The sequence below is a fragment of the Zootoca vivipara genome, chromosome 12, assembly GCF_965207765.1.
Source record: "Zootoca vivipara chromosome 12, rZooViv2.hap1.1, whole genome shotgun sequence".
Taxonomy (NCBI): domain Eukaryota; kingdom Metazoa; phylum Chordata; class Lepidosauria; order Squamata; family Lacertidae; genus Zootoca; species Zootoca vivipara.
Genome location: NC_142595.1, coordinates 26,297,845 through 26,323,108, shown reverse-complemented (window position 1 = coordinate 26,323,108; position 25,264 = coordinate 26,297,845). Strand labels below are relative to the sequence as shown.

The window sequence follows — 25,264 nt, the reverse complement described above, 5'->3', positions numbered from 1 at the left end:
TAGAGGAACCAGTGAGACTTTGGTTACAATCAGAACTTCACTTGCCAAGGCCCAATGAATTCAATAGGATTTACTTCTGAGCTGCAGCATGAGCTTTCCTCGGCAACAACCTATTGTGGAAATCTTTTTAAAGAAGATTTCCAGTCCTTGTAACTGTTGTCAAAATGTGAAAAGGAATAAATAAATAAATGGGCAAGGCACGGTGACGTCTACAAAGCCAGAGAGGAGACTCACAGAGACTCACCACAACTTGAGCCTGAGTTGTTTCCTGACACAATAGGAATTAGGTCACATTTTGTGGCCAGGACTAGAGTGATAGAAGCGTTGTTTTCAAGATTTAGAAATGTTTTCTGATGTTAACCTGGCCAAAGACTTTAGGATGGGGGGGGGGGTTACAAATGGAATGTAGCTACTGCCCCCACTAGTTCCTGCCCCTGAAGTGCTTCTGTCACCAAACTCTATTCCCTCCCTCCATTCTGCCACTGCTCATCCAAAAAGATGCATTTAAAAAAACAACAACTTGGATCTTCAAGGCAGAATAAGTCATGCAATACAAAACATGCAGGTTTGCTTAATTAGAATACTTTTAAAAATACTAGAATTTGTCAAAGTTGTACAGAATTTGAAATTTGTGTGACCATGTGATGTTGAGTACAAACAGCTGTAGCCTTGGCTAAAGTTCATAGCCAGTCCTGAAAAGCAAAAGGAGTGTAGCAACTCTAAAATGCAATTGAATAACTTAAGTATGAACTCATGGGACAACCCTGGTACAGATAAAGTTAAAGGTAAAGGTAAAGGGACCCCTGACCATTAGGTCCAGTCGCGGATGACTCTGGGGTTGCGGCGCTCATCTCACTTTACTGGCCAAGGGAGCCGGCGTACAGCTTCCGGGTCATGTGGCCAGCATGACTAAGCCGCTTTCTGGCGAACCAGAGCAGCGCACAGAAACACCATTTACCTTCCTGCTGGAGCAGTACCTATTTATCTACTTGCACTTTGACGTGCTTTCGAACTGCTAGGTTGGCAGGAGCAGGGATTTGAACTGCCAACCTTCTGATCAGCAAGCCCTAGGCTCTGTGGTTTAGACCATAGCGCCACCCGTGTCCCACAGATAAAGTTACCAGATAAAGTATCTTTCTAGCATAGACAGAGAGCACAGAGTAGTGATTCCACCTGGCAAGGGGATGGAAATATACACATCTCACCTCAGGCGCCTGTTGCCTTTTAAGTAGAAGACCATGGATTCTGGTCTGATGCAATGTTTCAACCACAGAGTCACCATCAGAGGAAACAAGGTTTCTCGCACTTACTTTGTACCTTCTTTCTTAGAAATCTACTACACAATGGCTGAGTTTCTTTCTCACTCAGTTCCAGACACTCAACCAGATGGGGGATCGCTATGGCAACCTCACTGCTTCCCTACGTGAGGGACAAAGAGGTTTCTGTTTGTCCTCAATTTGCAGAGGCAACTAAATGCAAGAGTGGCCAAAATTAGAACCAACACATTGGGTGGGTTGGAGAGGTGCAGTTCCTGGCACCTTCCACCCAGGTGTCAAATTTGGGGGCCAGTAATCCAACTATGAAAACACTGGACATCCAGCAAGTAATACTTGGAACAGAACCTTAGACTCTCGCAGATGGGCTTATGCCTTACTAATAATCCCTTTGCGTAAACATACAGTAAATAGCAATGAAACAAAACACTGCTTAACAGTGATGAGCTGAAGCAGGGGTGGAGAACCTCTTTCAGCCCGAGGGCTGCATTACCTTCTGGGGGCCACATGCCAGTTGGGGGTGCACAGGCAAAGATGGGCAGAGCAACGGGTGCAAAATTTACCTTTGCACAGCAGGTTGGTTTCTACGCACATTCAGACACCTCTCTGTCTCCTCCATCCACCAAAGCAGGTATGGGGCGTGGCCTAGAGAGAGGAGGTGTGGTCCCAAGGGCCAGACAGAGATGGGGCCTGTGGGTCTGAGGTTCCCCACCCCTGAGTTAAAGCTTCAACAGCCAAGTTAGCAGCCAAGCTGAAGGATGAAAGGAAATGGCCTGTCTTTGATCTCAAACTGCGCTTCTGAAAATTTTCCTATGTGGGGTAAAAAGGCACAAGGAGCCAACAGATATCAGTGCCATCCCCTTTGTTAGTTTACTCTATAGGAGGCATGGACTGATTTCCAGAATCTTAGCTTCCTCATCACCTCTACGCAGATTGCTCTCTTTGCTGCCTTGGCTTCTGTAAGCATTTAGATCCTCCTCCATACGATGCAGCTGCAGCTTTCTAACAAAGCAGTTTACTCAGAAGTCAGGCCCACTGAGTTCAGTGGGAGTTGCTCCCAGGTAAGTGGGTGTAGAATTGTACTTGTTCACAGAGCCCTTGGGGGGGGGACCAAGTGGATCTATGGCAGTGTTTCCCAACCAGTGTGCCTCCAGATGTTTTGGGACTACAACTCCCATCATTCCTGACCACTGGTCTTGCTAGCTAGGGATGATGGGAGTTGTAGTCCCAAAACATCTGGAGGCACACTGGTTGGGAAACACTGATCTATGGCATCTATGTTAGAGAGCACAATTTTCATTCTTAGGCATAGTTTTTCCCAGTGCCTTTTTTCTAGAAAAATAGGTGCCATGAAGTTGTTACCACACTTTTTAACAACAACAGAAGAGGTTCCCGTACTGCATACACTTGAGTATCCCCTGAAAAAAAGCACTGCTTCTTCCTGGTTATTGTACACGGGGAAATGTGTGGATTTGCTGCCACCCACGATTGGAAATACATTCCTCATTGCCCAGAGCAAAACATTTTGAGAGGAGGAAGGTGCCAAGAGAGTTAGAGAGAATTCCTAATTCTGCATCAATGACATTTAAAAGTAAGTGTTCAGAATAAACATTGTCAAATGATGTAATTCGGCTTTTTAATAATTGCATGAGATCTTGCGCCAATCCACTGGTTGTACAGTGGTACCTTGCAAGACGAATGCCTCGCGCAACGAAAAACACGCTAGACGAAAGCGTTTTGCGATCTTTTTGTTGACTTGCAAGACTAAGTTTTCTATGGCCATGCTCCGCAAGACGATTTTTTTGCTTTTTTTTTTTTTGCTTTGCTTTGCTTACATTGGAAAACTGCAAGACGAAATTTTCACAATACAAAACGACTCGCGGAACGAATTAATTTCGTCTTGCGAGGCACCACTGTATTAGCATTTCCTTTGGCAATGGACAAGGAACAGGAAGGCAAGGGAAGCAGAGAGATGTAGCAAGATAAAAGAGAGAAAGAGCCTGTAAGCCATGGAGAATGACTAGGCATGTGCTTGGGAAGGAATCTCTTTGCCCCTGACTCCCATCCCCATAATCCTGAAAGCTGTCTCCAAACTCCTCATTCAGTTTCTCATTCTTGAGTTACGCCTTCGTAGCAGGTGGGAGAAATAGCAAACTTGCAATGAAAATGCTGCCCGCTGGAGGGAGATTCTCAAATTCAGAGAAATCACAGCAGGGCACATTGAAATTAATGTGCGCTGCTCTTTCAAATGCCATGTACTAATAATCAGCAAACAGCACGTGAGAGCTATGAATTCCCTCAGTTATAAACTTCACATTTCGCTCCTGCAGCCTTTTGATTCCCACTCCCCTCCCTCTGCTTGAGCTTACCTGCCTGACGAAACTGTTTGAAGTCGTGTCAGATGAGGTGCTGCCATCGGAGCGTTTGAAGCGATTCTTCCTTTTGCTATATTTCCCCTAGGAGGTTAAAGAGGATGCAAAGATCAGAGAGTGTGCAAAGGTGGTAGAAATAAATGCAAGCACAGACCTAGGTAAGTGTATGCAACTCACCGCTAAACCAAAGCTACAGAACAGAACAAAACAAAACTAGTTTTGCATTGTTCTCCTTGGCTTGCTCCCCCAATACCATATTGTTGGACCCCAACTACCATTGGCCCCAACTAGCATGGTCAATGAACAGGGGTGATGGAGGGCCAGAGGTTTACCAGACCTGAGCGAAACAGTACAGTATCTTGATCTTCTCAAGGAAGGCAAAAACACTGGACAACAAATAGGTAAAATACATTCAGTACCAGAAGTCTGCTATGTGCTGAAAGCAACAGGCACAGCTTCCTGCTTGGAGAGTTTATATCTACCTATGTAAGATGGGCATATAGAGAATAGTGTCTGACGAAGGTAAAGGGAGAGGGGGTGGATGGGGTTAGCCAACAAACCCACACATCACATGATTGTTTAGGGAGACTTTTAATGTTTAATATATTATTTTATTTCATTTTTCTGTTGGAAGCCACCCAGAGTGGCTGGGGAAACCCAGCCAGATGGGCGGGGTATAAATAATAAATTGTTGTTGTTGTTGTCCCAGCATGGACCAAAATGATTATAAATCATGATGAGCTGTAATTGTTTTGATACTCAAATCAGAATCCTCTCCACCCTCACACAGGGGCAGCTGGACATCAGCCACAGTAATCAGAGAGGATCTTCTCCGATATGCATAAGGAGGCAATTGCATTTACCTGAGTACCAGGCCTTGGCAGTTGTCAAAACAAGACTGAATAGGGTTTTCAGACTCCATTTATGTTTTTATTTCCATTTATGTTCCATTTATGTTTTTATTTGCTACTTCTCTCCCACACATACCCATTTTCTCTCATATATCCTTGTGCCTAACCCTAATCAGAGTGTGGGTGCCTGTGAGGAGATGGAAAAAACAGGCGCTCTCTCTCTCTCTCTCTCTCTCTCTCACACACACACACACACACACACACACACCACTTGACCCTGCATGGCCCTGCCATAAAACCATCTGACACATCCATCTGCTCTTCAGAGTCCTGGATGGTCTTGCCACCCACCCACAGCATCATAGGCCAGACACCAATTATCAGAGCGCAGGGAGATGGTAGTGGAAGGCTATCCAAACACTAATTAACTTGCAAAGCATATTAGCAAGCATAACGGGAAGCCACACCTCACAGAAGGCCCTGGATCAAAACAATCAAAAATTGCTTCAAAGCTGCAAAAGGAAAGGAACTCCACACACAAGGGTAGATGCAAAAGATGACCTTCCTTTTAGTCTGCGGTAACTTAAGAGGCGCTGATTCTGCACTTGCATTTGACTAACGCAGATTAGGATCGCCACTCCAAAACTCCACACAAACATGCCCAGAGTTATATATGCAACTGATTCATTGCGAAGGAGTAGCTCAGCTGGGATATTTTTTGTACTCAAACCTGCTACAGGCACAGAAGGGTTAAAAAGGAATGTCAGAATATTCATTTCTACTTAATGGGAGGGGCAACTGAGAACAGCACTGCAAAATTCATGAGCTGTGTATGGGTCACGTCAGACGCAAGGACTCTGCCACTCGGATCCAATGCTAAGGATGCCAGAAGTTGGCCTAAGGATGGCCATGTTGCCTGGGGGTAATGGGAGTTGTAGTCAAAAACATCTGCATGGTACCAGGTTGGTGAAGGCTGTTGAAAGCAACAGATCAGTGCTCTATAGGCCAGGCCCTGAGATAGGCAGGGAAGGGCCTGTTGGTGTCGCCACCACTGGTGCTGCCCAGTTGGCACTGACCCATAACATAACACAAGGGAGAAACGTGCTGAGAGGAAGGCACGCTTGGCAAATCCACACCGTGATCAACTCCCGCCTGGAAACCAATTTCCCCACTGTGGAAGGACGTGTGGATCCAGAATTAGCCTCCACAGTCACTTACGAACCCATTGTTAAAATCGTGTTTATGGGAGACAATCTTCGCCAAAGAATAAGAAGACAACATTCTTGGTGGCAGCTCCCCATTCATAGAATGCCCTCTCTGGTGAGATGCAGCTGCTTAATTTTCAGCAAGAACTCAAAAATATTGATGGCTGAAACATAAACCAGGGACTTTATGGCTTAAAGAAACCGCCCCTTGGAACCTTAACATTATTAGCTGGGGGGGGCTGTTTTACGTGTTTTTAGATGTTTTAAATTGTTTTTTGTTTTGGACCAGGCTTCCTCAAACTAGGCCCTCCAGGTGTTTTTGGCCTACAACTCCCATGATCCCTAGCTATCAGGACCAGTGATCAGGAATGATGGGAATTGTAGTCTCAAAACATCGAGGAAGCTGTTTTGGACCATCCAAGGATTGTTGTAGAGCTGTGGAACCTGGGGCCCGCCAAGTGTAGTTGGCCTCCAGCTCCCAAGAGCCCCAGTTAGGGATGATAGGAGCTCCAGCCAAGGAACACCAGGAGATCACAGGCTTCCTTACCCAGTTGTACAAACTGCCGAGATGATTATGAGAAATTCTTGGAGAATTTAGAGAAAGCCCCTGATCAATTGCAAATGTTGCTATAATATTGCAGGCCGTGGGACATTTCCCTCACATATGAGGCCGGAAAGGATGGAGAGAACTAAGCACAGTTTTCAGTGGGTGGGAGTCTGGGAGAGACCAGGAAGATAACTTGGAAAGGCCAGCAAAAGAACAGGAGCAGGGAGGTAAGTGTAGGACTCAAAGCAAAAAGAGAAAGAGAGGAGGAATCTCTCTCCTGCATCCTCAGGTGTGTTAAGTATCAGGCAGCCTCTTACCATATTCCCCACAGTCCTGCTTCCTTCCCTGCCCAGTTCATCATCCTCTGCTGCTCACGGCAGTGTTTCCCTCTTTCTCTTTATATAGAAAGCAAGCATCACTAGGTTCCTTTTTTGGATAGGGGGGAAATAAATGTACTTCATGCTTCCACCTGCTTCTAAGAATCACAGCTCCATCCCATGCCTGCCTTTTTTTTTTTTTGCAGAGGGACAGTCCTTCACAGAAGTCCCCAGAAAAATCCAGACCCTTCTCTCTAGGGTGTGTTGAGAGAGGGAGTGTGGAGGGGGGGGCAGGCCTGGAATGAACCAGGCACTTCCCAAGTATGTCTCAGGGAGAGGGAGAGGGACAGCTGGCAGAGGAGAAGGCAGTTGTTACCAGGCCCCCGCAGACATGGTTCTCGTAGTTCTAAGGCCAGGCAGGGCAAGGCAAGGAGGCAGAGACCAGAGGGCTGGGTATTTTTAGGCCTTTCCTCCCCACTTGTTCTAATTAAGGCACGTGCGTCATTCATAGCTGCAGAGAGCAGTCGGGATCCACCACCTGGGGGGTGGGGGTGGGACCACAGAGAGGGACAAAAGGAGGGAAAGGGGTAGACTCACTCAGGACATTCCACACACCAAGAGAGTGGGTGGAGCACTACTCTCTGCGAGTTTCAGGTGAAATGGGGGAATTGCTGGTGCTAAGGTTGGGGTGGTGGTGGTGGGGAGGTATTGCTGCTGCACTGAGCTAGACCGAACTACTTAAGGACCACATATTTCACCATCACATCAATAGGAGCAAACATGTACTCTAATGTAGAGGTGGCCAACGTTACACCCTTCAGGTGTTGTTTGGAGCACAGCTGCCATCAGCCCCAGCCAACGTGGCCCAGGATCAGGGATGATAGGAGTTGTCGTTCAACAACATCTAGAGGGCACAATTTTGGCTAAGATGGCCTTATAGTGTCACCAGAAGCCTTGGCTTCATACTCCCATCAAAACTCTCTTATCCATCATTCAGCTTGGGGTATATCTCCTCTGAGGTCTCCCTTCAAGCTTTCTCACACTCCCTTGAAGCTCATAAATAGGCTTTAGAACCTGGAATCTTGACTACAACAACAAACAACAACAACAACAACGGATCCTCTTTTTCTGTACTTGGTTGTCTGTAAATTCCAACCTCCCTACATGTACCAGTGACTTACTTGATAGCTATGTTTTGTTCTTTTTCTTTGGTAAGCATACTTGAATAAAATTGGTAAAAATATAAAATGAAAGAAAAAGAATCCAGAATCTCCCATTTCTTAGATCTCACAAACAGGACCAGGTAGGTGCATTTGCTTAGTACATTCTGCCACTGAGATCCACTTACTCTGTCATTATCCACCCAAGCTGGAAAGAGAGAGGGAGGCTGGACACTTTGGCCTCTCATATTATCTAAAACTGACCTGCTGTCCAATCTCAGTTGTCGTCTCCCAGCACCTACATTTGCTCACTAGAGTCAAATACATTAGTACCCCTTCCCTAAAATGAATCAAACAAGGTCTTGGCAACCTCCTTACATGCTCCATCAGAACCACAGGTTCACACTAACCCTTGTCTCCCTGGGCCAATCCTCTACCCCTAGGACAAGAGTGAAGCAGCAGGTAATAGTGGACTTGCTAGGGGAGCACTGCCAGTTTTCAGTAGACCACTTGCAGCAGGAGTGGGGGATCTATGGCCTTTCAGATATTGCTGGACTGCAACCATCACCCCTGACTACAGGCCAGGTTAGCTGGGGCTGATGGGAGTCCGACAACATCTGGTGGGCTAGAGGTTCCTTACTGCTTGCTGGGATTCTTGGAGAGAATGATGAACTAAGCAAACCTCAGCCTGAGCCATTGAGGCGCTTCTTATGTGCTTCAGGAAGAGTGCGTACAAAAGATGACAACTATGATGAACAAGAGAAGCAGCGAGACAGCCATCTTGCACTTTGAGATAATGGAACAGGGACGTTTGAGTCAGAGGTTACAATCATTCCAGCAGTGCACAAACAAGCCCTTAATCTGTATGAGTTTATGTTGCAAACCCACTTAGGGGGCCATTATAATAAAATATAGTAAATAAACAAGGACACACTACCCAGAGCGCCTCAGTGTAGTGTTGCTATGCCTGAACTGTTAAAAAGGGCTGAGTATGCATTTTTGCTATATAAATTTGAGCATACAGCAGCAGACGACAAGAATTGTAGATAAAACAGAAATAGTTAGACCATACAAGATTGATGTTGGCTTATCCTCACCCTAGAATTTTCTTACCCCATAGAGAAGACTGATACCCCCCTCCTTAGTCCTTTCTGAAATTTGTTGATAGATCCACCAATGTCCTATTGGCTGTAGTAGCTGCCTGGCGATAGAGAGGTGGGGGAGAAGCTCTGGGTGGTCTTGTGTGTTTAGCGCCAAGTTTCCTCAAGAGATTGGTACACTCCCAAACCAACCCATGGAGATTCCATGAGCACCTTCTCCATGTGGAGCTGTGTGTGCCACCCAAATACCTCAAATCATTACTCCTCTTTTTCTAGATGACAGGAATCTGAGTCATGGGAGATGGTGCTGGAAGTCAGCGGCAGAGAGCAGGAACAAGTGGTCCTCATCTCCCAAGATGTTTTAGCCTAGTCTTCGCCAAGCTGGTGTTCTCCAGATGTTTTGGACTACATCCAAGTTGTGGTCCAAAACATCTGGAGAGTACCAAGCTGGCCAAGGCTGCTTTAGCCTCTAGTCCCTCACCTGAAACAGGAACAGATCTCAGGGGCTATGGTGCTTAACATATCTGGTGCAATCCCTTTCTTCATTTGATGCAGCCCCTTCTAGACCCGGCACAGGCCACAGCAAGAAGATCCTTTGGTCTGGCTTTCTGCAAAATGTTTGGATGGATGGACGTGCATTGCTTTAATCTCATCTGTTTGCACGGAAAGGCACAGCAGCAACAGCATGAAAAGCAATGCATTTTTTCCACTAAGTGGGTGCCCTTGGCGTCTGGGAGCCGATCCCTTAATGGAAGAGGCAAGGGAGCGGCTATTAACTGATCCCAAGCGGGAGGAGAAGGGCTATGCAAGGTACGTTCCTGGTGCGCCTCTATGTAGCTAGGGAAGCTTCTAAAAAACCACCGCCACCCTCAAATATGCCATTCTCTCCTTCCAACTCCATGACTCACATCTTTCTACCTTTGGCTCAATGCCCCCCCCCAGGTGCCTGTGTGTCCAGGATCAAAGTCAGGATCCAGGAAAACATAAAAGCTACCCTCTCCCTGCCTCGACGACCCCATCCCCCTCAATAACACTCGGGGCGGGGGTGGTGAGAAACGGGCGAAAGCCAGGACCGAGGGTGGATCAGCCCATGTCTGGGAAGGATGCCTGGCAGTGGCTGTCGCTTACGATTAAAGGTCTCTCACGTTCACTATTTGGTCTCCTTCCCTCTCCTCCTTCCGATTTCCTCCCCGCGCAAAGATCTCCACCCGTCCAAAGTTCCCCACGCCCTAACGCCAGGAGTCCTCCACCCAGCGGGCTGGCAGGAGAAGGCAACGGATCGGGCTGCGCCGCTGCTCACCTGGAGGCCCGGGTTGTCCAAGACCTCCATCTGGATGTCTTGGCTGGAGCTGTAAGGTGTGCGTGACATGCCGCCGTCCTGCACCATGGAGATGTCCGTGCGCCCTCGGCTGCGCTCACGCCGGACTCATGGTGGAAGCTGGAGGTGGCTGGGCGCGCCTTTCGCCTGCCAAGAAAGCCAGCCTCTTCCTCCTCCTCCTCCTCCTCCTCCTCCTCCTCCTCCTCCTCCTCCTCCTCCTCCACCACCACCACCTCTTCCTCCTCCTCCTGCCGCCACCCACCCCCACCCGCTAAGCCCGTAGCCTCGGCATGGCCCCTCCTGGTCCGAGACGCGGCGAGGAGCGAGCAGGCACCCTCCGCCGGCCGCCCTGATGGATGAGCGCAGCGTTCCAATCAGAGGGCATCGCCGACGGACGGCTTCCTGGCAACTGGCGAGGGCTGGCTGGCTGGCTGGCTGCTGCCTCCCGCTCCCCCGGGGGAAGAAAGGAGCGGGTGGGTGTGGTCTGAGCCAAAGTGCGGCCGAGCAGATGGCGGGGAGGGAGGGAGAGCGAAGATGGAGACTCTGCTTGGCACTGGCTGCCAGCCAGCCACACCCCCACCCCGCGCACCGAGATCCTATCAAGATCTACCTGCTGCAGCAGCTGCTGCTGTTGCCGCCGCTCCAGACTACCTATGCAGCCTATTCAGCTATTCTCTCTTATCTTCTAGTCCTAGCATTCACCCCCCCTCTAAACACACACTCTTCTGTTTAATAGGGGGGTGGATGCACACGACCATTTTTTTTCTCCCAGTTGCCAGCTCTTTTCTATCTTTCTCACTACTCAGGCTCGGTACACATCAATATTGCTAAGAAACACAATATCACAATCTTTAAATTTTGGAAAGCCAAAAGACATACCTGCTGCCAGTAGGAGGGGAGTTTCTTCTTCCTCCCACCCCAGCAGATGTTCCTCCATCAGTGACCATCACTGTTTCTTCCTTCCACCAGTTCCTTCTTTCTTCTGCCCTTAGGGAATCCCACTTGTCCTCCAGGTGGTGGTCTCTTCCTAGCACTTTTCTCCCACAATCTCAAGTGGCGAATGGGTAAGCTAGGGTCCCTCTCTGAATTCAATTATTGGTGGGGTGGGGGTGGGCAGGAATTGGCAATCTGTCTCCACTCTAGGAAATTGGATTATCTTTCTGTGCCATTGCATGTGAACATAAGAGCCTGCTGGATCAGGCCAATGGCCCATCTAGTTCAGCATTCTGTTCTAACTGCAGCTACCAAGATGTGCTTAGGAATCACACAAACAGGACCTGACCCCAGCAGCACTCTCCTTTGCTTGTGATCTCCAGTAAATGGTATTCAGAGGCATACTGCCTCTGACAGTGGAGGTAGAACATAGCCATCCTAGGCAGCGGTAGCCATTGAGCGCCTTATCCTCCTCGACTTTGTCAAATTCTCTTTTAAAGTCATCCAAACTGGTGCCGATCACGGCCTCCTGTAGGAACAAAAGTCCGTAGTTTAACAATGCACTGTGTGAGAACTTTCTCTTGACTATCTCAAATCTTCCAACATTTCAGCATTCTGCAACAGGTGCCTTTAAACATTCGTCAGCTTTGTATCTAATCTTTTGAACGTGCCATTTTACCAGTGCATAAATTATACCTCAGATACTGGACAAAGATTTTTGTAAGCAGATGTTGCAAGACAGCTTGGCTTATTTCTGTGCTAAGAAAACTTTGCAAAACCTTAGCTTCTAAAGATTGGAAGCTTTGCAAAGATGCTGTGCAAGTCTTTAGTTCCAAGACCGGCAATCAAGCAGGAAGCCTTAGAATTCATTGAGTACTGGTAGTTTGATGACCTCTTCTTGGCTTTTGAATCCTTGACATTGCCCCTCTTGCTGGCACAGAAAGAGGATGAATTAGTGTTGAACTTCCTCTAATAAATGTTTATCTCCTGGTTTATCTCCTAGTCACTCTCTTGGGAGGTTAGCTCATCCCTATTGAATATAAGTGTGTGTGTGCCTGTGCCAGTTCTCACTTTGTAATCGTCTGCAGCAGGTTTCTGCAGGAAAGAGATTTGGCCTGTTTTGCTGCAGCTGCTCTCAAGGTTTCATGTCTTTAGTTGGTTCCTTCACCAGCAGCCATGCTCTCCCAAGGGACCAAGTAACAAAGAAAGGGTTGCAATGGAAAAACAGGCAGGATTTTTTTTAAAAGCAAAAGAAACTGCTGAGGGAGTTTCAGGTTGGAAGACTGCAGCAGGTGTGTGAAGGAAACTGGGGAGTTTGAAAGAGTTGCAGTCTGTAAATACACTTAACCCACATGGGAAACATATTCCGGGTTGTGCAAGGACATAGGCTACATATGGCTTTTGTAGTTTGGTACAGTGTTGCAATTACTGCAAAATGCTAGCATGGATTCTTAAGGGGGGTAGCAGGATAATCCATCTCAAAACTGACCACTAGCGAGAGTAGAAATGAAAAGGAGTCTTCTGAAGTTTATGAATGTTCTGGCAATAGCTATTTGATGTAAACCAACCCTACCTGATGTTTACTACTTTTAAAACTGATAAGGAAGGACACCAATACTCAAGAGAACACTCAGACATCTAATTCTCATTCTGAGGAAGGCCATCTTCCACCAGGCCAAGAGACAAGTCAAAAGGTGCTTCTGGATTGTCCCTATTTTCAGGTGGGGTTAAATCAGGCTTCCTCAACCTCGGCCCTCCAGGTGTTTTTGGCCTACAACTCCCATGATCCCTAGCTAGCAGGACCAGTGGTCAGGGATGATGGGAATTGTAGTCTCAAAACATCTGGAGGGCCAAGGTTGAGGAAGCCTGGATAAATCACATACCAGGGAATTCGGGTTGTACAGTGAGAAAGCCTTGCACAACAAACCTGTTCCCTACAAAGATCAAATTGTTCGCGATAAGGAACTTGACAGGAAATTGTACTGGAAAGTGTGGGCAATACTTGTGTTGATGCAACATCTAACCTCCCTGAGAACAAATCTGAATGCATAGGTAGTCTAGAAGTGTCCGAAGTTTAAGTTTCTGATTCTTCATGCAACGTGAGAGCGATTGCACAACTTTTCCTAAGAACAGCAAGGATCATGGTTGGGCCACCTAATTCAGCATTGTCTGCACTGACTGGCAGTGGCTATGAAGGGTTTCAGACAGGAGCCTGCCTTTCCCATTCCTACCTGGGGTACACTAGATACTGCACCTGAGACCTTTTGCATGCAAAGCAGATGCTGTACCACTGAGCTATGGCCCTTCCCCACATGCTTCATCACACTCTCTTCACTTTAAAATGAACACTGAAAATGTTACATTTTATGGATACAAGGTGGGTGGGAAGAGTCAAACTTGAAGTTGACATGAATTCCCCAGTGAATAATAACAAAATCAGTAGAAAAAGATTGTCACATTTAATTTCACTCCACCATTCAATAACACAAATAAACCTCAGTCCAGTTACCAAAGTTCTAGGGTTTATTTTTTAACTATCTGAGCTTACACCTTGCCATAGCCTGGATGCTCAGAGCACATAACATTGTTGAACCACATTACAATAAAAATAAAACTTATTGTGTGGGCACACACTTAACTCTAGTGGCCAATTGCCTGTTTTATAAACATGCTTCGGCTAGGGCTTTACTAAGCATCAAGGTGAAAGGTGTTTGAAAAATGTAATTCAGCTATTACTTCCTTTATGTTCCAGGTCAGTACAGATAAGGATCACCAGGACAGAGACATAGGAAATAGGACACAGAACAGGAAGATTTAATGTTCAGTTTTAAAAACTTGCAATCAGGTGAAGGTAATAATATTATTAACAACAACAATAAAAATAATAACACTATTTTAAACAATCATATGTTATCAATCAGTTTACTTTTCAGTAACACTGGAATTCTAGGCATATTTCCCAGGAAACGTTTCAAATGGGGTTACTTCTGAGTAAACACATTTTGGGAAGGGCAGAGCAACTGCTTTGCCTCCCAGGTTCAGTCCTGGCATCTCCACACAAGGGCTGGAACTAGAATGTCAAAAATCCTGGAAAGCTGCTTCCAGTCAGTGGATGCCTGATGATCGTCTTCCAAAGCAACTACCATAGCTGCCAAGTTATCCCTTTTTTAAAGGGATTTTCCCTTATGCTGAATAGGCTTCCTCGTGAGAAAAGGGAAAACTTGGCAGCTATGAACTACTCTTCTGAACTTAAAAATGGAAAGCTTAATGCTGGTGGTCAACAAAAGAGGATTAAAGACTCAAGGCAAATCAAAAAAAAAAATGTAGTATCAACACAGACAACTGGGAAACACTGGCCTGCGAGCGCTCCAGTTGGAGAACAGCCTTTACCAAAGGTGTCCTGGGCTTTGAAAACACTCGAACTCAGGATGCAAGGGAGAAACGTGCTAAGAGGAAGGCACGCCTGGCAAATCCACACCGTGATCAACTCCCGCCCAGAAACCAATGTCCCCACTGTGGAAGGATGTGTGGATCCAGAATTGGCCTCCACAGTCACTTACGAACTCCTTGTTAAAACTGTGTTTATGGAAGACAATCTTACTCGGCTACGAGTGATCGCCAAGGAAGAAGAAGAAGCCAATAATGCGTAAGATGCACTAGTGCTCTGATTCCAGTAGAAGTTGGCTTCCTATGTAGACAGTAACACTACTACGTATTTACATCCAGTGGTAATGTAATGGCAAGCCTCTTTCCTTATTATTTATTTATTTATTTATTTATTTATTTATTTATTTATTTGTGTCATTTCATTTATAGCCTATCCTTTTCTCCGAGGGAGATCAAGGTGACACACCTGTTTATCCCCCTCCTCTCAATGAATCCCCACAACCCCCCTTGTGAGGCAGGTTTGGTTGAGAGGCAGCGACTGGCCCAGGGTCATCTAGCGAGCTTCATGGCTGAGTGGGGATTTGAACCCTAGTCTCCCAGGTCCCAGCCCGACCCTGTAATTGGCTTTTTTTTGTCCTTGTTGTTTTTATACATCTGCATGGAGTTTAAGATAGCATAGATAGTTGTCTACCCCTCCCCGCTTTTACCCACACAAGGATGGACTGGGAGGTAAGGTAGGCTGAGTAAGTCATTGACCCCAGGTCACCCACTGAGTTTCAAGGCCAAATGAGCTATTAGGGACTTCAACTCCCATCAGACTCAGGCACAGCCAGCATAACTTGATGGGAATTAAAGTCAAAATACGTGGTGAAGGTTGCCTTAGTCCAGGCATAGGCAAACTCGGTCCTCCAGATGTTTGGGGACTACAGTTCCCATCATCCACTGGTCCTGTTAGGTAGGGATCATGGGAGTTGTAGTCCCAAAACATCTGGTGGGCTCAGTTTGCCTATGCCTGCCCTAGTCCTACTCTCTGATCAAGCAGTAGGCCTACATCACTATATATATTTACTCAGCATTCAGATGCCACAATGGGTATTTTAAGATGCCCAATGAAAACATACCGGTGAACAAACCAAAATAAAAAGATAAAGCACCGTGTAAGAATTAATTCAGCGCTAGGGAAACCAGTTGTCAGAAAGGGAAAGGGGAGAGTGTTTCAGAACACATCTAATATTGCTGTTCTGCTTCAATGCCTTATCACATGCGCCCAAGCCACAACCTTATTTGCTGTCAACCGCCCCTTCTCCCCGTCAGTCAGTCAACGAAAACAACCCCAGTAAACATATTAAGGATTTCACCGAATACATCAGAAATTGCAACATACTACACGCATCGCGCAGGCGCACTCTTTTCAAACAAGCGCGGACATGTTTTGGGCTATCAGAGTCGCAGCGCAAAGGCGGTTGGATTTAGCCATAGACTTAGAAATGTAAAGCAGCACACGGGAAATAACTTTCGGGTTTACGTTGGGCGCCATTTTTTTAGTCTCTTCCGAAAGGGAGGTGAGGGCTGCCTGCAGGAAAACAGGGTTTTCGCGTAAGTGTGATTGACCAGACTCCGGCAAAAGGTTGCAGCAATGGACAGCATTTTCTACTTTTCCTAATTCAGACCTTTAGTGGGTCTGCAGGAGTCACTAGCTGCAAGTTAAAGGCTGTTTTGCATAAGTGAGTTTTAGCTGGAAATCTAAATCAGCCCTACCCCACACCAAATAATTTGCCCTATTAATAGGCTACATTGCAAATCCTAAGCCGCTCTCTGTGCCACAGCAGCCCATCCTGCAAATAGAGAGTAAATGGACCGTATTGGTACTGTCCTATTTTAGCATGCGGGTGGGACGCTGTTTTCAAACACAGTTAAAATAAAATGTGGATTTCTCCATTTATGGGCGGCTCTCAGGCCCAGAGGGAGAAAGAGGAAGCCTCAGAAATCATCAAATTTAATATCTCCAGTATGAAGAGAAAGTATCCACTTGTTTCTTTTCTGCAAGCACCTCACAGCAAAACTATGGCATAATCTTTCCGGGCATGCGCAAAACGCTTTCTCTCTCTTGGCTCAGGCGCAGAACCCTCCCGGAAGCGCCTCCCCAAGCGAGCATACGCCTAGACATTCGCGCAGGCGCAGTTGAGCTTTAGGCCATACCACTTTCAGCTCCATTGGGGGGAAAAAGAATTTGTTGTTCCTGTTGTTTAAACCGCTTACCGCAGCCGCCTTAACTCTCACATTTTCCTCCAGTTTGTCGTTTAACGCGAAGAAGTTTCAATCCTGCTGGGGACCGAAGGCGAGTCGATGAAGGCGGAGTGAAAAGGAAAGAGAGGGGTGAGTGGTACAGCCCACTGACGCGTCGGCTAGTAGGCTGGCCCGTGCGCGCTTCCTTCCTTCCTTTCTTTTTAGTGCCGTCGGCGCCGCCGCCATGAGGTAAGGAGCTGCGGAGTAGTAGGCGGCGGTGGGGGGGCCTTCAGTCTCCGTGAGGAGTTTGGGGAGGAAAGGCCGAGGGTCGACGAGTGAAGGAAGGGGAGAGAACAAAAGCCAATAGAGAGGGGCTGCTTCGTTGCGGGCGCGCGACACCGTTACGGAGGGACGGTTGGGAGACGCGGCCTAGTAGCGCGTGAAGGCGGCGGCGGCGGCGGCGGCGGCTGGGGGTTCTAAAAGGGAGGAGCCTCCGCGGCTGCCACGAGGAGCCGGAAGAGCCGAATATGCTATCTTAAACTCCATGCAGATGTATAAAAACAAAATTGGCGGGTTGGGTGGGGGTCCTCTCTCCTTTGGATGGTTCGAAGTGGGCGGTGGGCGTTAAGAGGCGCGATGGGGCCCGAAAACTGAGGAAAGCAATTGAGGATCATAGAGTTGTAGAGCTGGAAGGGAGGTCCACGTCCCCATGGGCCATCTAGTCAAGCCCTTTCCAATGCACGGATCGCAACCTTGGCAGGTGGCCTCTATACAACCTCCGATGGGAAACCTCCAGTGAGGAGAGAGGCCGTCACATCGTCCGAGGGAGACCCTTACCACTGTCGAACAGCTCTTCCTGCCACAAAGTCATTTCTTAATATTTAGTTGGGAGCATCGCAACAAAAGGAGGGGGAAAATTTATTTGTTGCAATTATATACCATTTTCTTTCCTCCGAGGAACTCGAAGGTGGTGTTGAGGCTCCCCTCGTTTAATCCCCACGATCAACCTTGTGGGATGGGTTAGACGGGCAGGCAGTGACTGGCTCACTATTTATTTATTTTATATGCTTATTAAATCTGCCTTTATCTGAAGATTTCAGGGCAGTTCACAGCATAAACATACAAGATAAAAACACAAAATACATAATAAAAGTGAGCAAAATAAAAGCAAATCTATAACCCCCCCCCCCACACAATCACATTTAAAAGGACATACACTGTTAATCAGCCAAAATCCTGATTGAAAAGGAATGTTTTCCCCTGGCACCCAAATATGTATAATGAAGAACCGAACCCTGGCTTCCTAGGTCCAAGTCATGCCACTAACCACTATACCACACTGGCTCTCAATGTTTCTGCTTCGCATGCATTGTTTCCATAATTTTTTCAGCCTTTCTGGAAGATAATTACACCCCCTTCCCCATAGTGCAGATAGTGTTTCATGAGAGGAGAGTGGTCAGCTGAAGGCTGCCCGGTGTGTTCCATAGCTGTGCAAGAGTTAGAATATCCAAACTCTCATCTCTCCCTTGCATACACATCTGGATCTCTGGATCTCTGACATCACATATCACCAAAGCAAAAAAAAAAGTTATTACAAATGTTATAAAGGTGTGCCATGGCTTGCAGATGGTTGGTGGCTGTTGCTTCTTTACCACCACAATAACCCACTCCTGATTCGAAAACATCTTAATAAATAATACTATTGGATTTTGATATCCTGTACTGTACTTTAGCAGTACTGTGTTATGTTAATAAAGTGTGCACTGGAGTTATAGGAAGGAGTCCTCATATAGCGAACTTATTTTTTCTCTCAGAGTAATTGGGTTAAAATCAGATTAAAGGAGGGCAGTTATATGCTCATCAGGGTACTGGACAGATAGACTTAACTTGCTGCCCACCCCAGTATTTCCTGCCCCCCCTTTGTGTCACCACTACCAAAATTAGTGGAGTCTTGGGGGGGGGGGAGAATAATTTGCTGGGAGCCTAGATTGGGTCCCCAGTGTCTAGGCTCATTGCTCAGAGTCCTGTATAGTTTGCTTATTTTAGTTATGCAGATGAGCAGTTAATTTTGGCTACTTTGGGATAACACTCCCATCTAATACCTCCACAAGTCAGGATAATTTTCTTGTTGCTCTTTGAAATCTCTAACCTTGTATGTTTGTCCTCAGTATGTTAAGGCTTCAGAAGAGGCTGGCCTCCAGCGTCCTACGCTGCGGCAAGAAGAAAGTCTGGTTGGATCCCAACGAGACCAATGAAATTGCAAATGCCAACTCTCGTAAGTGAACATTTGCCATGTCACAGAGGCACATGAGTATGTACAGCTTGCTTACATTGTTGGTACTTCTTGTAGCAGATGCTAGTTTTTGCTGATACAGTGGAACCTCTGTTCCTGAACGCCTCCGTTCTCGTACATTTTGGTTCTCAAACGCCAAAAACCCAGAAGTAAATGCTTCACTTATTGAACGTTTTTCGTAACCCAAATGTGTGACGCAGCTTCCGCTGAGTGCAAGAAGCTCTTGCAATCAGTTTTGTTTAAAACCATAACAAACATCTGTTCATAGTGCAAGCCACTAGCTTAGTAGCACTTTCTTACTCTTTTATGTAGACTTTCCTTAGCTTACCTGTCTTTAGTTAATTCAACAGACCAGAAAATAGACAATGCCTGTGAATCAGATGGATTTTAACTTGGAAACTGAGATGTAGACATTGGCATAAACGTAGTTTTGCTTACTTATGTGGAAATAGATTTGCAGATTCTCCTTGGTGATACAGTATTAGTTATTTTTTCTGATTATTGTTTCCCCCTGTCTTCTAGGTCAACAGATCAGGAAACTGATCAAAGATGGCCTGATAATCCGCAAGCCAGTTACTGTTCACTCACGAGCACGGTGCCGGAAAAACACTTTGGCTCGCCGTAAGGGCAGGCACATGGGCATTGGTAAGAGTTGGTTTCCATCAATTTTTAGAATCTCCAATTTAGAGGCAGTTTAGTTTAGGCAGATGATGTAGCAACAAGGCATCAGATACCTTTAATTCTACACTTGGGATGCTTTTACAGAAATGCAAACATTTTTGTACTCTTAGCACAGATCACTGAATCATTCTGCCTAAAATTTTCCTTTGCTCTCCAGGTAAGAGAAAAGGTACAGCCAATGCCCGTATGCCTGAGAAGGTTACTTGGATGAGAAGGATGAGGATTTTGAGACGTCTGCTTCGCAGATACAGGGAATCCAAAAAGATTGATCGCCATATGTAAGTCTGGCAAACAAATACATTTGTCAATTTTGTCACCTGAAGCATCTCTGGCATTTTCTGCCTACTAATGTGGCTAACTTTTTATATGCGTCTATTCCAATGGTGAGAGCCAAACCATGCCAGTTTATGGAAGGCTTACTGAATAGTGTGCTAGGTTTCAGAGTTTATTTAAATTGAATTTAAGGCATTATGGAGCCCACATACTTGATGCCAAGGCAAAGCCACTTACAGTTTGTCCAGGGGACATTGCTTTCTGTTAAGGCGTTAATTTTTCTTCAGAGCTATGGAGTGGCATACTCAGTCCTTGCTGTTTCTGCCATATTTTCCAGGTACCACAGCTTGTACTTGAAGGTGAAAGGTAACGTGTTCAAAAACAAGCGGATCCTGATGGAGCACATCCACAAGCTGAAGGCAGACAAGGCTCGCAAGAAGCTTCTGGCGTAAGTGTTTTCTCATTTTGCTACTGGACACTTGCTTCCTTTGAGTAAAATCATTTCCCTCCTTTGCTCTCCCTCCCTGAATAAAGACCTGTTCTTAGCATAGCAGTACTAAAATTCTTAAAGTAGCAATAAAAAGGTGTTGCAGGCTGAAGAATGAGCGTTTATAGCACAAACTCCACAAGTAATCATCTTGCAGTGGTGAGTCATCTGAGGTATTAGAGTTTGCTCTCTCTACTCTTCTGTTACTTGCAATGGGGCTTCTGTTGAAGGGGTTCCCTCATCTTGATTGTTTGTCTGGCTCCATCACTGAGTTGGGAAGTGATGTTTCTTTGTTGCCTCCAAGTTAATTCGCTAATTGGCTTTTTAGTGTAAGTTGGCAGCAGTGACAAACATTTCTCTATGGGGAAATGTTTGGTTAGTAGACAGGATAAAAATGCTCCAAAAATAAAATTTAAAAACCACAAAGTTATCAAGGGAGCTAGCACTCTATATTAAAAACAATGAAATAGGCAACAGTACAGTAGTTGTTAGGGAAGGGACAAAAGTTCTCTTCAAATGTTCCTGCTGTCAGACTGCAGACAAATCTGGATTCATATACATACTCAGTGACTTTGCTGACAGCAATGAAGTGAATCTGTTGTTGCTGTGCTTTTCACGGGCCTTCCTTTGCTTTTCAGTGACCAGGCGGAAGCCCGTAGGTCCAAGACCAAGGAGGCCCGTAAGCGCCGTGAAGAACGCCTGCAAGCCAAGAAGGAAGAGATCATCAAGACCCTGTCCAAGGAGGAAGAAACCAAGAAGTAACTTCTGCCTTTCTGTGTACATAGTGCTCAAAGGGTATCTAATAAATCTCTTTAACAACCCACCTGTGTCTAGTAGTTTTTCCTAGATAAGTGGGAAGGTGATCTTAGAATAAATACCCATTTTGGGGATAACATGGCAGCTTGGCCTAAATCTTTGTCCACAAAGAATTTTAAAAGCTTGTACAATTATTCAAGGTGCGTTGGTTGAAATATTTCTGTAAGTTGGTTTCTAATTTTCTGTTTCATATGTTTCCCAAACAAGTGTGGATACTCATCATTTGCTAACAATTAAACCAGGTGTTGCCAACGTTTTTTGGCCATGGGCTATCATCCATGGGCCGGACATGCGCAGAAGCGATTTCCGGTGCCACGCTGCCCATGTCCGGGGCGCTGGAAATGGCTTCTGCGCATGTCCGCAGCACTGGAAATCGCTTCTGTGTCTTCCAGTGTCTGCGCAAGCGCCATTTCCGGCTTGGCGAGTCGCCGCGCTGCGCTGGTTTAGCGCAGCACACGGGGGCTTGCCAAGCGGGCGGCTCAGTAACTGGGTGGCTTGTGGGCTGGAGGTTGCTGATGTATGAATTAAACCTTGTTGGTTTCAAACTAGAGGCTTTAGTCAGGCAGCTTGTGTGCCTTATGCACTACATAATTTATATCTGCTTTAGGGGAGAGTAGTTATAGTTTCAGATGATTTCCTATACATTTCTTGGGACACTAAAGCCCTATTTGGACATTCAACCCAGTTTTTTTTAAAAATAACAATTTATTAAATTTTCCAATTAATACACATTTATAAACGTCCAATCAAAACACACACATATTCAAAACATCGCAATAACATACATTACTCTTTTGATCTTTTTCACTATCTTCTATTTACTATGCTCCGCCGAGCTTGACTTCCCTCCCTCCCGTCAATAGGTTTTCTGGTCCTCACAGTTCCTTTATACCTTCCCTTTAAAGTCATTTCGCAGGGTTTATTTCAACCCTGCAAGTGTTTTTAAGCTTCTACAGTTTGTTTCCATGTAGTCCACATATTTACTCCAGTCTTTTAGGAACCTTGTTTCCCCCTGGTTCCGGATCCCACTAGTAAGTCTCACTAATTCCACATAGTCCCATCATTTTTGTCTGCCACTCTCCAATCGTCGGTAAGTCCTGCATCTTTCATTTTTGGGCTAATAAAGTTCTAGCCGCGGTAGTTGCATACAGAAATAATACATTGTCCTCTTAATTTCCGGGCCTGTCATTCCTAACAAGAATGATTCGGGTTTTTTAGGGAAGGTATATTTAAAAATCTTTTTCAATTCATTATATATCATTTCCCAAAATTCTTTTTTTTTTTTACTGGCCCTGCTAACATTTTTTTTTAAACATACTTTTTATTAATTTTACAAAATACAAAAAAAAATGGTACATACATAAACACCTTTTCCACCTCCTTCCTACCCACCCACATGGGTCCTCCCCTGCCACAGAAGTATCCCATGTATGTGAACAGTCAGAGATGGTCCATTTTATGCTTGGATTTCTGTCCTCCTCCCCCTCCCCTGACCCCAAAGCCCCCCCCTGCCACCAGGGAGCTCCAGCAAACCAGGGCAGTACGCAGGAGGCCATCCATCCAACCATCTATTGTCATACCAAAAAAAGAAAAAATAGAAATAGGAAAAAAGAGAAAAAAGAAAAGGCAAAAAAAGAGAGAAAAAAAACAATACAAAACAGAAAAAATTTTCTTACATTCATAATTGTAAAACCATATTTTGTGGGCTTCCCCTCCCCCCCTTCCCCGGTTTTCATCCCTTTTTTATCATCTGCAACAGTTTCTTACTTTATAAAAATACACCTTTGTATCTTATACAACTTATAAATCAATTATTAACATTTTCATCTAATATTCAAATCACTGAAAAATCAAACTCCCATTTTATCTTCCCGTGCCTAATTTTTTCTCCCTCTATAAGCCTCCATATTTTCACATTTTTCCAAAATCCATTCACCTTTAAAACTATAACTATTCTCAATTTAACCTTACATCCCCGATTACCGGCTCCACCCCCCCAATCCAGCAAATTCCATAATCAGCAGACCAGTTATAAACCTGTTAATCCATCCTTATAATCACAACATCACTTTCCCTTCACCCCACCCCCTGTTTACAGTCTTTTGCCATCCAGGCCACCATGCAGGACCCCTGAATTTCTTCTCTGCATATTTTTTCCTTCTTCCCTGTGGGCGTTCTGGAGTTCCAATAATACCAATCGTGCCCCCCTCAAAGGCAGGGCACTCCATCCAACTTTTTGTAGAGTAAAGTCATCATTTTTTTCGTGGTGTGCTTCATTTTGTGTTGAATCATCACAGTCCTCATCTTCATCTTTTCCTTCCAAATCACAGTCACCATCATTGTCATTCTCACATTCATCTTTTTCAGTGTCAAAAGCTTCATCTTCTAAAAAATCATATTCTGCCATCACCATCTGAAATTTTTGCTGTAACTCTTGCCGTCGTGTCTCCTCTTGACATATCTCTATTCTTGTTTCCCACATTAAGGTCAAAACAGACCGCTGGAACTCAGGGGAACACTTTTTTGTTGACATAATTCAATCCTGCCAAGGTCAAAACTTGTCACGTGGGGTGGAATATGATCACAGTTTATTTTCTCGACTCCATTTTAACAAGCTGGCTGCATTCTTCAAGTCTTATTAACAATAAAGTTCGAACTCACATTTCACAAACATTTAAACCAGAAAAGAAATTCCACAAAGTCCAGAAATACAAAGTGAAATAAAAATTGACTTATAAATCCTGATCAACTCACTGGGTTGTCTGGGCTGCCGGCTCCCGAGGAAAAGAAAGGTTTTTCTTAGTCTTTACCTCTTGCTGCAGGGCACTCGTAAACCACAGTCTCTCTCCCCTTTCACCCTGCATCAAAGGGGAGATTCTCTTTGATGCCTTTGAGGGATCCTTTTGAATTGCAAATCTTCTGTTTACGGCTTCGGGTTTCTATTTACTGTCTCTTTTGTTGCCGTGGGGGGGGGGTGGCTTCCTCTTTTCTCCCCTCCCAGATCCAAATTGTTTTATAATCCAAATCATGAGGTTACTTACAGTCTTTTCCAATCGTTTTATTTTCGGAAGAATCCAGCGCTCTCCGCCTTCGGCTTGAAGCTTCTCCCTGCTAGAATAACGTTGCCGCTCAAAATGGCCCCCGCGACTTCTACCCTCCTCGCTCCGGAGCTCTTATTAGAGCTAGCCGAAGGATTGGGGAGTCCGGATTGGGGCTGTGCCGAGCAAATTTGCCCCCGGGACGCCCTTCCCGAGGTTCTAAGGGGCGCAGCGTCGCTCTCGCTGCCCTCCCCACTCCTAGCAGGGACGGGCCGTCTCGGAGACGAGACGAAACCCCGCCGATCGGGTTCTTTAACCTTATCGCATTTCCACCACATATGATAAAAGTCTCCTTCCTTCTCCTTACATTTCCAGCACATTTTGTTACCCATCCTATACATTTTAGATAATTTTACTGGAGTTAAATACCATCTATATATCATCTTCCAAAAATTCTCTTTCAAGGCGGTACATGCGGTAAATTTTAACGTTTGATTCCATAATTTCAACCACGTATCATACTCAACATTATGCCCAAAATCTTTTGCCCATTTAATCATCACCTCTTTTGTCAGTTCATCTTTTGTATACCATTCTAACAACAGATCATACATTTTTGACAATAATTTTGTTTTGCCTTCTAACAGCTCTATATGGAATTTGGATCTTTTGTCCTCAAATCCTATCTTTTTATCTTTTGAAAATATATCATTTATTTGGTGGTATTGCAACCAACTAGTCAAGGAATCTTTGATTTCTTCATATGTTTTCAACTTCCATCCTTGTTCTGATTTCCTAAAAATTTTTTCATATGTTGGTCTCTCTCCTTCCATATTAACCTTTTTTACTGTGAATACCTCCACTGGTGAGATCCACCATGGGGTCTTAGTCTCTAACAGCGGTTTGTTCCTTTCCCATACTTCATACAGTGATCTTCTTATCACATGGTTCATGAATCCTTTATGTGTTTTTTTCCTATCATACCA

At 45.4% G+C, this 25,264-nt stretch overlaps 2 protein-coding genes across 3 annotated transcripts in view; one reads left to right on the top strand and one right to left on the bottom strand.

The window, feature by feature from the left end:
• Nucleotides 1–10,558, bottom strand: part of CACNB1 (calcium voltage-gated channel auxiliary subunit beta 1) — a 53,351-nt gene extending 42,793 nt beyond the window's left edge. The window contains exons 1-2 of one of the 2 annotated variants that reach the window (XM_035134873.3): nt 10,127–10,558; nt 3,644–3,730 (exon numbers count right to left, since the gene is read on the bottom strand). In XM_035134873.3, the coding sequence (XP_034990764.2) occupies nt 3,644–3,730; nt 10,127–10,213 (174 nt within the window). In that variant the 5' untranslated portion in view covers nt 10,214–10,558. The remainder of the gene's footprint in view (nt 1–3,643; nt 3,731–10,126) is intronic. The other variant, XM_035134869.3, reaches the window with a different exon arrangement.
• A 6,355-nt stretch (nt 10,559–16,913) lies between these two features.
• On the top strand, nt 16,914–21,245 carry RPL19 (ribosomal protein L19). Its single transcript, XM_035136619.3, has 6 exons — nt 16,914–16,939; nt 18,859–18,965; nt 19,506–19,628; nt 19,822–19,942; nt 20,275–20,385; nt 21,063–21,245. Exons 1-6 carry the CDS (start codon nt 16,935–16,937, stop codon nt 21,184–21,186), a joined length of 591 nt encoding a protein of 196 aa, XP_034992510.1. The 5' UTR covers nt 16,914–16,934; the 3' UTR covers nt 21,187–21,245.
• The last annotated feature ends 4,019 nt before the right edge of the window (nt 21,246–25,264 follow it).